The sequence below is a fragment of the Diadema setosum genome, chromosome 13 (assembly GCF_964275005.1).
Source record: "Diadema setosum chromosome 13, eeDiaSeto1, whole genome shotgun sequence".
Classification (NCBI taxonomy): domain Eukaryota; kingdom Metazoa; phylum Echinodermata; class Echinoidea; order Diadematoida; family Diadematidae; genus Diadema; species Diadema setosum.
Genome location: NC_092697.1, coordinates 13,653,712 through 13,668,770, shown reverse-complemented (window position 1 = coordinate 13,668,770; position 15,059 = coordinate 13,653,712). Strand labels below are relative to the sequence as shown.

The 15,059-nt window shown below is 37.1% G+C and overlaps 1 protein-coding gene across 1 annotated transcript in view; it reads right to left on the bottom strand.

Annotated features, from left to right (window-relative positions):
* Positions 1–7,664: 7,664 nt before the first annotated feature.
* LOC140237229 (multiple PDZ domain protein-like) overlaps positions 7,665–15,059 on the bottom strand; it is an 82,633-nt gene continuing 75,238 nt past the window's right edge. The window contains exons 31-38 of the mRNA XM_072317172.1: positions 14,377–14,481; positions 12,429–12,607; positions 11,816–11,899; positions 10,660–10,883; positions 9,870–10,014; positions 9,179–9,311; positions 8,631–8,727; positions 7,665–8,051 (exon numbers count right to left, since the gene is read on the bottom strand). Of these exons, the coding sequence (XP_072173273.1) occupies positions 7,784–8,051; positions 8,631–8,727; positions 9,179–9,311; positions 9,870–10,014; positions 10,660–10,883; positions 11,816–11,899; positions 12,429–12,607; positions 14,377–14,481 (1,235 nt within the window). The 3' untranslated portion in view covers positions 7,665–7,783. The remainder of the gene's footprint in view (positions 8,052–8,630; positions 8,728–9,178; positions 9,312–9,869; positions 10,015–10,659; positions 10,884–11,815; positions 11,900–12,428; positions 12,608–14,376; positions 14,482–15,059) is intronic.

Sequence of the window (15,059 nt, the reverse complement as noted above, 5' to 3'; positions counted from 1 at the left end):
CATTCCAAAACCAATTTTCATCAAATAAACTTTGAATTCCTCTTAGAATGGAATGCTCTGTTCTATTTCACAAGTGTTTTCTTGATATCTCGCAATAAGTTAAAAGCCCAATACTAATCTCCATCAATACTATACCATCCCTTTAACCTCCACAGCAAAGATTATCATCGTGGATTTGTTATTGCCCTATTGTATAAGTTGCTGAAGCAATGCTTGATATTAAAGTACAGAAGATGCACTGTAGTAAATAGCATCATGGGATGGAACGAGATTACAGAATAGTGTTATAAAATGTTATAACCTATGAAATAATCAACAATAATAACGAACAAGAAAAACACACAATCAAAATAATTACCGTCTGCGGACGAATCACAACAGCAGCAAGAATCGTGACAGGTTGATGAGTACTAAGTAGATTGTGACCCTCCTTTTCATCAAAACGTGCCTATAAAACAATAATCTCTAACCAGTGGGGAATTCCGTATAATTATCCATGAGCAAACACAATCAGGCAAATGTTCCATTTTATGGTCACTGCGCAACCGAGGGTGACAAACATGACACTGATTAGACTCGTATCCGGGATATTTCAATTCGGGTGCGTTTAACTCTTGTAACACTTAAATTTCTGCTAATGTGTACTTAATATTAACGACACTTTGACGCCGCATTTGTATATATCGCCTGACGAGCGGGTGGGGGTGGGAGTGCTGGTATAGGTCTACATAATAGTAAAAAGAAACACCCCGCGTCTACTGCATGCCCATGAAAGAAAAGGATTTGACATAAAGTCAGTGTTTATCAATGCATGGCCACTTTACGATTTCATTTTATTTATATGTTTGTTGCTGTTGTTGCTTTTTTTTTTCTGAGGAGGAAGGGAGAGGTCAAGGGCTAATGGAAGGAATACCTGTATTCCACTTCCGCCCATCCCCCTTCCCTCTTCCCCCTCCTCACCATACCCTCCCTTTACCCCGACGGGAAAAATCTTCGGGCAGAATCCTCGGAGAGTTATGGGTTTTGTTGTGATTTTTTTTTAATTACTTGGTTATCCATTTTTTGGTTTTTGTTTCTAAGCGCCAAAAGTTTGTGCGTGTGTCAGGCTCTGTCAGCCTCCAGTCCCCTCCATTGACCCCCCCCCCCCTTGTTCCGCGGCCCGTGACGCACAGTGTGCCGCAACATTTCCGGGGGTCTGCATTTAACCAATTGCTTGTACTCTACGACCCACCTGTGTCATCCCATCTCATTTTTTATTGTATTTTGGAGAAAACTGCATGATAACTACAATCACCTCCCTGCTACAATGTAGTCCCTACAGACCGTGTCTTCTTGCCCGTTTCCCTAATTTGATTACGTGTGTGTGTGTGTGTGTGTGTGTGTGTGGGTGTGTGTGTGTGTGTGTGTGTGTGGGTGTGTGTGTGTGAGTGTGTGAGCTCTTGTGACTGTCCATAGCAACGGAATGGCGTCTCCTGGCGGAAAGAAATGCAGACAATACAAACAATACGAGAAGAGTGTTGTTGAAAAAACATGGTAAGTTCGTATTTAATATCTCTTTAACTATGATTAAACGTTTGGCGTTTTCCCGCCTATTACTCACTGGGATATAATGTATCTACAGGTCAGAAGGAAGAATGTTCGTGCAGAATAGTCAGCACTACGAAAATTTCATGCTGATTTTTATATCCTGAACAGCATCGTACAATTTAATCGATGTTGATTGTAAACTGCATTTTTTTTTTCTTCAGGCTAATCAGGTATATTTCTCAAACTCACCCTTTCCCCCCTCTGCGACAAATTCATTCCATTCGAGAAAGGGAAGGACAGTATTTCGAATGACTTTGTATTGATACCGGTAATGATGACAACGGTGATGAGGACAGAAAGTAGGTACTTGAAAGTCTTCCACCTCTCGAGTAAGTGATGATGGCAAAAATAACGATATACCCGCAGTTGTAAGAAAAACAGAAAAGTGATAGATGGTGATTATTACGCTGATATCAACCGCAATATTATCGTCATTATTTCACACACAACCTACTGTTGTCTAGTCTTTATCCTACACGCACTTCGAGAGTACCCATCTGCAACCTAGAAAGTGTGACTCGAATCTGTTTACTGGCCCTGGATGCGTTTAGAATATAATGTGTATCCTTCTTCTTCTTCTTTGCATCTCTGTTCTTTATCTACACTCAGCAAAAAAGAAAAGGAAAAGAAAGAAAGTAAACGCTTTTTCCATTTCATAGTTTCCAAAGAAGATTTTGGTAAAAATCTCTCTTATACCAGTCCATATTAAAGGTTATTTAATTGGTTATTAACCCAGTAGGCTAGTATACAAAGGGAAATATTACGCATGAGTGAACTCTTTCCAAGGCACAAAAGTAAAAATTGCAGAAATTGACATTTTGTCATTCATTTGCAAATGCCCTTCATGATAGTATTGATAACAAAAGATCAGTTTGACACAATGAGAGACATGAAAGAATAGCAAACATAAGTTTTTTGTTCCCTTGTATCTCTTTATATCCTCAAACAGTAAAAAGCAAACTGGGAAACTAATGGGGGAATATAAGAGGTTGGTTTTTTTTTTTTTGTCAACTCAAATTCAACTGACATAGGGAGTATTTCATTCTTTTAATTTTGGAATTGTAGATTCATGAGGCAAATTAAAGAACTAAATATCATTTTCAATTTTCTTAAGTTGAAATAACATTTCAAATTTCTACCATTTTTGTTAATATCTCCTCTTCTTTGATGTCATTTGAATTTGGATTTGACAGAAGATTCTTCATTTTCTCCATTATCTTTTGACTTTCTTTATCTTTGGAGGTAACAAAGACATAGAGATTGGTAGGTGGTTTTGCAAATTAATTTGCGTTTCTTATTGTGTTATATTTGTCTTGTTCTCATTGTTATATGGAAGAGCACGTACACATGAATGAAAACTTGTCCATTTTTGCAAATTTTACTTTTGTGCCTTGGAAGAGAAAAATGCATAAGTACACTCATGCGTAGAGTTTCACTTTTAAATGACCTACCAGGCTGATAGCCAATTGAATTACCTTTAACATGGTAGATAGAACATCAATATTTAGCCAAATATTCCATGAGAAATATGAGCTTGAAAACGTGATCACTTTCTGTTTTTTGCTAAGTTTATCTGTATCTATATCCTCCTTGTCAAAGCAACGGTTAGAAAATAATGATGCTATACCAACTCTCCAATGTTTCCCTCCAATGTTTGGTTATTTCACCTGAGAATGGAGAGTGAAATCTAAGTCACGTACATGTATATAACAGTTTACATTACATCACATTTAGATTTAGCATATGAAAATCAAAACATTCCTTAGATGTACAATTGTACTTTCATTCATGAAATGACTAAGTTGACGGCCTATTGATCTAAGATTTTTAATAGCACATACCATTACAGTGCTCGGAAAATATTATCTTGGTAACAACATGCTGTTAACTTGTTTATATATGCATATATATATATATATATATATATATATATATATATATATATATATATATATATATATATGAGACGGAAGGAAAACTTGCAGTATAGACGTTGCAGTGGTGTTCAGTCTTGCCTTTATTCCCCGAGCTTTCGGCTATTTCACTAGCCTTCACTAGTCTACCAATGATGCAGTACCCACCACGTACGAGGCCAAGCCCGCTTCACATTATATATATATATATATATATATATATATATATATATATATATATACTTCACTAGTCTATATATCTGTATGTATTGTGATTCTACATCAAACATATAATTCAATATCATTTCATGTGTTTATTTGTTATCTATTCCTCTGATAGTCTGCCCCTTGAGCTACATGTATCTTTCAATTTGCATTATTGATTACCAATCTGTCAATCCCCCAGTTCATTCTTGGAAGCTCACTAATTAAGATATGTGTGTATATGTTGATAGATTGTATAAAACATGATATTGGTACAACAGAGTGAATGTACATCTACATACCCTTCTTGGTTTAAGTAACTGCACATATTGTGTGCTGTGTGCTGGGGGTTGTGTTACAAAATGATGAACTGAAGAGGACCAAAAATGAAACAACTGGCTTAGCATCAGCTTCTATGTTTTTTGTTTGTTTGTTTTTCTCTCTCTGATTTTGCTCCACTTACTCCTCTTTTCATTCTTCACTTCACATGAATATTTTCTTGTGACAATCATGGCAAAGGTACTGCAAAATCCAAAATTTTTGCATGCATGAAATTTTTGTGTATTTTACAAGGAGCCATGATTCACGAAAGTAAAAATACATACGAACTGGTTAGTCTACACAGTGCACAGAATGCCAGTGACCATTTGAAAAAGTTTCATGCCGTGGAAAAAAGTCATCAGCTCTGATTCTCAAAAGTTTCATGCTGTGAATGTTTCTGGTTTCACAATATACCATGGCAAAGGATTTACATATATTCGACAAAACATTGGTTAGTACTACATCTTGTAATAGAAATGAACACACACTAGCACATTAGAGCAGGTTTGCATAAATACGATATTCTTTATTACTGAATGACTTGACTATAGCATTTTGTTTATTAAAATTTGGACTTTACACTTCATTGACCCACTGGGTGATAAACAACAGTCAAATCTTAACACATTCACTCACTATAAAAACAATTGTGAATCTTGTCTTTCAAGGCACAAAAAATAAAGTTATTACAGCTGTATAACAGTAGGCAGTCCCAAAATAAACTTCGATTCCATTCGACATGTGATGCCATATATCTGATAAATGAACACAAACTGTCTACTGAATTCAAAGATAGTTTTATAAGAAAGAAGAAAAAATGTAATTATATATACTATAAAAACATAAGCAGTTGGGGTATGCTACATGCCTCAACACATGAATACACTTGACAAGGATCATAAAACCCAGTGAATACATACATGTAACTTTTTTAAAAGTATTACTGGGTGATGTCTTAAGATTCTCTCTCAACCAATGCCCTCCATTTCATAGAATCCAAATGCCTTTCTATTTGACTGTGAAGGATGAGAAAAGAATATATATATATGTGTAATTTTGTTCTTTACACTGAAATGTTCTTGGACAGTATGTAAGTAATGTACTTGCAATCAGATTCATGAAGATGACACAAAACATCGGTTTCTAGTTTAAACTTAGGTGTATTAAGATGACCAAGACATACCATTATTAATGTACAATGAAGTGAGTATAGCATATCCAAGCACTTTTTGCCTCGTCTGTAAGTTAGAGATGAGAGAGGCAATGAATTCTGCAGATTTTTTTTTTTTTTTTTTTTTTTTTTTTTTTTTTTTTTTTTTTAAATGCCCTTCTGGTTCCAAACCAACTGTTTGAGTGAGAAAGGTTACCATCTTTGACATTTTGCAGACTATTTCCAATGAGATATTAAGTACTGTAACATGTACAATGTATTTCACGCCGTAGATATTTTAAAGATACATTATGATTGTGTAAAGTACTAGTAAATGTAAGTAGCCTAAAATATTGCAAACATATGAATTACTTGCAACCACAACTCAACATAGGAGATGGTAACAGCATGATATTTAACAAGAGAGCAAGGCAAGTTCTGGAAACAGTGGGATTAGCTGAGAGAATTTAAAGGACATTCTGCACACTTACACATGAGCAGACATAAGAGTTAACTTGATCTCATGGGCTAAGAAAATAAAATCCCTCTTCAGAAAAGTTACTCATCCTAATGAGTGACTGAAAAATGTCAGAAATAATCAATAGCATATAAAGAGACAAATTGACTACTTCTGATCAATTGTAGTGAATAGAGAATGTTGACGTACAGATCAGCGTACCCATATATGTGTATAGTCACTGTACAGAGAGTAAATTCATAATGATCTGACAGTTGAGGTGCTACAGTCATGATGGATTGTGTGTGTGTGTGTGCATCAAAATCTGAGAATTCTGAAAGAAGCTTTTCAAGACAGAGCAAAGACCTACACACTCTGCAGTGCTACACAAATGGGGCGAGAAATTTTATATGCCAGTTATATTAAATTGACCCATTAAAACTTAACTGAGACTAGTACAGAGCATTTAGTGGAACAGAAATCTTAAATCGAAAGCAGTTCTATTTGATCTTGTTTTCACACAGGGTTCTCAATACACTGCCTCATATTTCCTTGTTCATTCTTGCTCTTCTGTGAAGATATTTCTTTTCATGATGGGAAGGAATGTGCCATATTTGATTTGGTGACAAGCAACCTGTTGCACTTAAAATGGGTGCAACACAAACAGGACTCTAACTTCACAAAGTTTAATCACTATCATGTGTTTTACTATAAGCCCATCACAGAAAACACATGATGTTTTACTTTCACTTCACGATATGTAATAAGTCATATGGCAGAAAATAAAAAAATAAAGGCAGATGCTCTTAACTGTTGTGCTAAAATGATAAAAAATAGGTCTAACACCACCCACAGAGAAGCTCGATTATTAGCATGCAATAAACATAAGTCATAGTGTTAGGTACAGGGAGAGTGTGCAGAGAACAATGATATAGAGAGGCATGCACCACAGATGATATACTTAGATTAAAAAACTGGAATGGTGATAAAGTACTGAAACAGTTAAAATACACACATATACTATCAAATCAGGTAGCTTGGGGGGGGGGGGAAGAAAAGCAAGATATAAAAGCAGTCAAAAGCAAATCACCCCACCATTATGTACACATCATTACAGGTATACAATTAAGATACACTTTATGGGGGAAAACACAGGGTATACTCTATTACAAATTTAATGCCATCTGCAGGAATGCCACTCATTACGTGGAAAAGAAAACACAGACTGGAATATATATAAAAACAAACAAAATGCAGCACACAATTAACACTTTGAGGAATAGAACTACACAGAATCTGATAAAATGCCATGGACTGGAATTTGAGGCACATTGATTGCAATGGAAGTCCAAACATTAGTTACGTACAAACAGATCTTCATCATGAAGTAAATGTTGGTGTATTCAAACTTATAAATTTAAGACTTGAACAATATGAGCGGAGGAACAACACACTTGATTTTGTTTGTTTTTTGTTTGTTTTTTTCACTGTCATTAGGATTATCATTATCATAATTGTAATTATTTTTATCATCATTATTATCATCACCATAGATTATCATTGATATTGTCATCACCATTACAATGATTGTTATCATTATTTATGGTTTGTTGTTGTTGTTTTGTTTGTTTTTTCTTGGAGGAGGGGGGAGCACAAGACAATGAAGCATTACCTTTCCCATAACAAAATATGTCTCTCATCACGCCAAGCATTACACCCTAGGGCCAATGCACAATGCGATAAAACAGCCAGAAGAAATAGAGCCCCCCCCAAAAAAAAAAAAAAAAATGGCAATGTTGCTTTTCCTTTTCTATATGGCATTTCTGCAAGTACTGTTTAGACAAATAAATTATGTCACCTTTCTCCCCAAAATGCAACATCTGTAATGTTGTAAGATAAAAAAGTTTCACTGGATTACGATGCACCTTTAAAATCACATCAATATTTGATCAATAAATACACCTATAACCATCAAAGGAATATGAAATTTGTCCTGCGTCTGTTCACATTGTCTTTGAGTATTACGTACCATCGGTGAGATCACATGATATGGATACGTATAAAATTGTCTAAAATTGGGGGTAAAAAAAGAGAGTAGGCATATTGGGTGAAAACTGAGTTGCTTTGACGGAGGATGTGTTCTCCCGTTACCTAGGAGACGATGGTGAGGGTGACCTGTCCCCTGGCCTGCTTCAGGATGCTGACGGCCTTCTGGTGCGTGGCGCCCTCGAGCGATTCGTCGTTGACGGCCAGGATCTGGTTGCCCCGCTTGAGCTGCTTTGTCTCGGCGGCGGCGCCCCGGTTGAAGACGGTTTTGATGTAGATCGGGAGGTCGCCGTGGGGACTGCCGAAGCCTCCCACGATGCTGAAGCCGAGACCGTCTGGACCTCGCTCCAGAACAACGGTCTTCACCGACTCGCTGCAGACGATAGCAAAGAATCTTAAGTAAATGATATGCTCACGAAAAGATATTCCAAGACAATGCAAAATATATCAGCCAACATACTTCTATATTGCTTAAAGGGAAAGTCCATCCTGATATTTTGTTGCTTTGTATGAAAGCAGGAAATTCAGAGAAGTTCATCAGTGAAATTTGGGGAGAAAAATCAGACACACAAAAATTTTAGAACTCAAAAACTTTAGAGAGTGAGACTAATTGGAAACACTGTGTGTGCTAGGCGTTGGGCAGCTCTTAATTTGTTTTGTACACAAAATTTAACTAATTTTCATTTTTCTCAAACATGTTAGCACTAACAGAACTCATCTGCTGGGAAGGACATGCAAAAACATATTACTCTTATCATATACTAATGAATTATATGAAAAAAAAATGTGACAAAAATGAAAACTTGCAACTTTTAGATCTATCCTGTCTATTTACCCTGACTATCTATCTATCTACCTATTTACCTACCTACCTATCTACATCTCCATTGTATCTATCTATCTACCACATATCTATCTATCCATCTAATAATCTTGGGAGTGAATGACATACCCCGGTGTTTCATCAGGTGGCATCTCTGTGCTGGAGCCAAATGACTCTGCCTGCTGCATGAAGGCAGCTCTAGCATCCACTGCCGCTCCCTCAGAGCCTAGGCATCATGGGAAACACAGTCATGAATATTCATTTCTTAACATCTATGAAATATACATTGTAATATGCTGGGCGGGCTGAAACGGACCCCTCGCAAAGTAAGCAATGGATGTCACAAAATGCAAACTCTAGTGGGAGAATTAGACCATGGATGTCACATACACATTCCAGGGAAGAACAAACCAACTTGCCCTCTTGCCTGGGGTGACTAAAAATCACTGTTGGACAACTAAAATGAATAGGCACTTCCCTGTTCAAAGTATGGGGCCCTGGTCCACATGCCCCTTCGGTCAAGTAGAAAATATCTATTTTGAAATGCCTTGCATTCAACAAAGTTCAGGCTTAGCGGAGAAACAGACATGATGTCAGAGTAACTGATTGGCAAAGTGTGGTTAGATCATGTACCAGTATACTATTGATCACATGACATGGTGTGGTATTGACCTCACCTGTGCTCGGCTCAGATTGTCCAGCCATGATGGGCTGGGCGCTGACGACCGTCTCAAATGAGCTCATGCTGAGGCGGGAACCTTTCTCACCGGTCTGGCGGGATACCTTCAGACTCACTTTGCCCGCAGCATTCTGGGAAAAACAGACCACAAAAACATCCAATGACTGAGCAGTTTTGATATCGAGGTTGTAATATGAGTGCTATTGTCATGATTACTATACTGATTGAATGTTACCCATCCCCAGTAAGCTATCATTGCAACATTCCAATTGTTTTGAACTTACAGGCCATATCTCATATTCAAGATTTACGCTGTGACGATCGGACATGATAATGATGAGACAAGAACCACCAAGACATAAATTACACAGCAAGAAATGATGGGTACAAAAAACATCATTGAAAATATGGAAAAAGAGTGAAAGACTGCTGAAAATCACCATATTATGTGTATTAAGAACAGAGAGTCAACAAATATATCTTTACACAAGAAAGGAGATTAGACTTAGGAGGGGAAAAGAAAATTAGATGGAGCAAGAGCAGGAGGAGAAGGGGGAAGAGGAGGAGGTACTGGAGGAAAGGATATGGGAAAAGAAAAGCAGGAGGATGAGGAGAAGAATATAGAGATGAAAATGAAAGAGGAAGGGGGAAGAAAGAATGCGAGAAAGAGGAAGGCTTTGCATCCTGACCTGGCGCAGAGTGGCAAGGGCTTCCTGAGGGATATTCTTCACGTTGAGTCCATTCACAGCGAGAATCTGATCCCCTCTCATCAGTTGACCGTTGCTATCGGCAACACTGCCAGGCACGATGTCCGAGATGTAAAGTGCTCCAGCTCTGCATGTGGTAAAAAGAAACATTGCCATTGTCACAACAGGGAAAGAACTAACTTGCTAATATCTTGAAACAAGTTGACATGTCACACATATGATATCATAATCATAATTCTTGACACAATGTTATTAGAAATTTCATGACTTCTTTCTCAGGATCATCTGCACTTTTTCCACCACACTAGCTGAGAAAAACTCCTCAAAGAATGCAAGAAAGTACAGTTCAGTGTAAACCTCCCTGAACAAGCTTCTATACCCACTACATCCATCTTGACCCTGATGCATAATTAGGTTTGTGGCAATGCTGCAATCACAATCATAGATGTTATGATCGTACCATAGATACCACGATCATAATAATGACAATGATGATGATGATGCTTATCAGTCATCTTTATTCTCATCCTCCTCATCATCCTCATGTTCATGCACACTGACATCATCACCAATCATCAATATTTTAATCTTTATCATTGGAGTGGTCCAAATGCTTTTCAGGTTACCTCGAATGAATAAGACTCTACAACTATGAGGATGGCTGACTTACTTTCATCACCGTTTCTTTACTCATTATCATAAGAGTGGTGCAATGCTTATCAGGTTACCTCCAATGAGTAAGACTCTACAACTTTCAGGATTGCTGACTTACTTTCCGGCGATGCTGAGCCCCAAGCTGTGACCAGCCGGCTGGTGGAGAACCACAGTCATCACGTTCTCACCCTCTCCTCCCTCCTCACTTTCTCCCTGAGCCTGGGGGATGGACGGAGGAGGGCGGTCCTCACGTAGCACCACCATCCTGACCTTGCTGGAGGTCTGCTGGAGGGCATTGAGCGCCATCTCATTGGTAGCATTCTGCAAGTCCAGCCCGTCAACCTGGTCGTGAATGGACAGATCCAAGAAGTTAAATAGACTCAACACAGGATATTATACAGTTCACTCACGTTATAACAAACACAGTTACAACAAAATTCCGGTCACAACCAAGTAAATATTCAGGCCCCAAAATTATCTGCTCATGTTTTTTATAGTTTATTTGTTCGGTTATACCGATATTTCAATATAACGACAGAAAACTACTGGTCATGAGAACTTCATTACAATGGGAGTCCACTGTGTAAGTGTTGTGATGTTGATTGAGTAAAGAAATTAAATGTTTCTTTGTGATTTGCAGCTTACTTAAATAATCTCTGTGACTGGGCAGATATGACATTGTAACAAGAGCACATTTGATCAGATCAATGAATTTGATAAATTGGTTTGAACAAAATTATGAATACTTTTGAATTTTCACTCCCATTACAATTACCATTGCAAATGAACTACAACCATAATGGTCAGGATGGTAACAAAGATGAAAGATATCACTGCTATCATGATTATCTTCCTTTATGACATCTTTATTGATCATGATCTCGATTATGAATAAAATAATCTTGGTCTCACACATCATCTCCATCATTTGGTTTCACAAACATTCATATCTTCTGAAGTTGCATGTGTCACCCACAAAACCTCTGCTGGTACCATTCCAAATACTACACCTGCAGTCATAAACCCTTTGGCAGTGCAATCGTCATTGATACCATTTGATATTGGCACATACATTTTTATTGTCACCATTTTCCCTCCTGCGACTGTAATCTGTGCCACCTTACACTAGACATCCGAAACAAAACAAAAAGAAAAAAAAACCCACCAAAACACAATAAACCAAAACACACAAAAGAAAGAAAGAAAGAAAGAAAACAAACAAACAAAAAGGAAGGAAAAAATAGCAGGATAAGCATTGCTCTGATGGTACAAACCTCTAGGAGCTGATCCCCTGGCTGGAGTCTGCCATCTCTAGCAGCCGCTTCTCCTGGAAGGACTTCCTTCACCATGACAAGAGGCTGGAGGGATGCGGTGGAGTTTGGGGGGGGGGGGGGGGGAGGAGGAAGGACAGATAGTAAGAAGATATTAACTATTATATACAAAAGTGAAAAACAAAACAAGGTGAGAAGTGGCAGTGTGCAAACTATACTCAGTGCATGGTACTGTCCTTTTCTTTCTGCAAGCTTGACACTATAATGGAGAGGAATGCTTATGAATGGTGTAATAATTGAATAATTCTAGTCATTCTTACGGGGTAAACTTGTGAACTACACGTACTGTACACTAAGAAAAATATACATGTTCATGAAGTCACAAATGGTACAATTAGCTTAGTCTTGCAGCAAGGCCTCTCTTCAAAAGTCAAATTAAAAAATGCAATAATTGTACTCTCTTATCAAGATTTAGAGAGATATTACAGCTTTCAGGACTCCTGGTGAAAATTAAAGAGACTTAGCACCTCTTGTGTGCTTCAGTAAACTTCCAAGCATCACATGGGGACAGGGTTTGGTCATTGCCATGGGAGCATCTGTTCGTTTGTGCGTTTACCTGCGATGCGTCAACTCCTCCAACAATGCTGATCCCCAGCCTTGCGCTCGAGCCACAGTCAACCACAATCAGCGTCTTGTGACCTTTGACCACTGGACAGGTCAGGGGGTCAGAGGGCGGGGCATCTGTACTGGACTCGCTCGGGACGGGGTCAGCCAACTGAAGGGTGAACCCAGTGCCTGTAGGGTGTAAAGATTTTCAGGCAAGGAAACAATTTAGAAATTATAATGTGCCTTGCAAAAGAACACTTTTTATAATACTTCACACACAGCAGAAAAAAAAGACAAAAGTTGTGAATTAATCTCATTCATAAATCCATTGGTGAACGACAGTGTGAGCATTAAACATGGCGGAAAGGGAGGGCAGTGTTTGAGCTCTCAGTGTTATTTGAGTAAATTTGCATGTTCCCAGCATCTACAGCTGTATCAATCTCTCTTTTTTTTTATAACCAGATCTTGATTCACTCTTGGACCATAAAAATAAGGAAATAAAATGACACTGTTCATTTATTTTTACAACATTTGTATTTACTTTCCAAATATTTACATACAATGTATATACAAAACTGTACTGGTTACATGCATCTTGCACAAATATTGTGCAATATATATTTAAACAAGGTTGTGACTTCTTATTTCTGGTGAGATAAATGTGATTATCAAGGGATGTGAACATATGCAGCATAGCAACTGTTAATAGCGAAGCACTATCTACTTGTTGGAAAGCTATGTCTACAAACACAAGCAGGGTACACATAGGCATTAGAGCTGAAAATTGTGACACACAAAATACCTGTGGATTGTGAATTAATGTGCTTGATTGTTGGATTATGTCATGTTACAATTGTACCTAGCACAAGAGGGGGATGCAGTATTATTCTATCTGCTGCCTTTTATTCATTATTTTGCTCTACAGCTAGAATGTGAGTTTGCTTACATCAGCTGGACGATTAATAAATCAAGCAAAGCTGTAAACATACATCATGCTAACTAATACACACAATATACATTCATAAAGCAAACATATGAGTCATAATGATTAATAATAGTAATGGTGGAAATATGCATAAATTCATTCATACATTAAACATACAGAAGTATTAATACAGAAAAGAACAGTGTAAAGATTTTCACACATGTTGTCCTATGTGACTTTATAATTTATAATACACAGACACTGTACTGTATTTGCATAGAACAACTTGATAAGAGATTACCCCTTCTCAACAGAAAATAACAAAATGACCTTAACTTCACGCTAACAACGGGAAATTCCAGACCAGTTAAAATTTAGTTTAATATGAATGAATAAAATTTCATGAACACAACAGTGAGAATTTGATCAACTTAAATGGAACAAAAATTAAGAAAGTGATGAAATTATGAAGTTTTGCTAAATTTCACAAAACACTCCCGAAACAGTCAATATGATTATGTGAATAAGTGAGTTGATGTCATCACCTCACAGCTTGCCATGTGATTTGCACACAAAATCTTCCATTTCTAAACTATTACTTTTCCAAATGTTAAATCTACCGGGTATATTCTTCTCAAATCCTAAAATATCAAACTGATTGTTATTTTGCAATTATTCAGGTGGGAATAACATTCTGTTATACACTTTTAGATCAGAAAAAATAAAGTTCTTGTCAGTTTCAGTCACACTCAATGAAAAATCTTGAGCATCATCAGTTCACTCAATTTTTTTTTCTCTATATTCAAATTGAGTGCTTGAGAACAGTTTTGCAAAACATTACCAAAACTTCACAATTTCATAAATTCCCTAATTTTCATCTGATTTTGATTGACATATTCTTTTATTTCTTTGTTATTATTATTATTATTATTATTTTTTACCATTATGCTTATAAGATTATACTTTTTCTTTTCAGACAAACTTTTGTAACTGGTCTGGAATTCCACTCTAAAGATTTCTGGACTGGACTTACTGTCTCCTGGTTCTATGTCTAAGCTACCATGTGAGGAGGAGAAGGAGGAGGTAGAGGAGGAGATTTCTTGCAGCTCAATCTCAGGGTCCAGAGAGGGGAAAAAATCTGCCACCACGCGGGGGAAGGGATAAGGAAGGTTAGTCTGTGTTAGTCTGGTGTGTTGAAAGTTGAAAGATGGTACAGGTTTTGATTCCCTCCTGTACGGCTAAATGGATTACCAGATAAATTAATGATTATATAAATGACTATTTGGTTAGTAGAAATATTATCAAAATTTGATTTCGTATAAACTATTTGTATTAATCTGCAAATGTTAGAATGAATTGCATAAGCTAAATCTTTCAGCGTAGCATTTACTGATATGAAAATTCTTCAGTTTAGTTATATCACATCAATTGTATGTGCAGATGACAAGATTACTTAACATGTATGGTTACTGTGTGCATTCAGAACATCAGCGGTTTAGTATGAACAACTCTGGCTAGCTTCAAGCAAGCAGGTTATCAGCTAAACTATGGTGCATACAGTTAATCTTTGTTCCAGCAACACAACTCTTGCTGTTCTTAAATATGTGGGTATATGTGGTGACACATTATTTAGCAGTAAGCATGAACAGGATGTTAAGATGTAACACATACAAACATAAGGAGTTAAATGAGAACATCTACAATGTATTCCGTGTT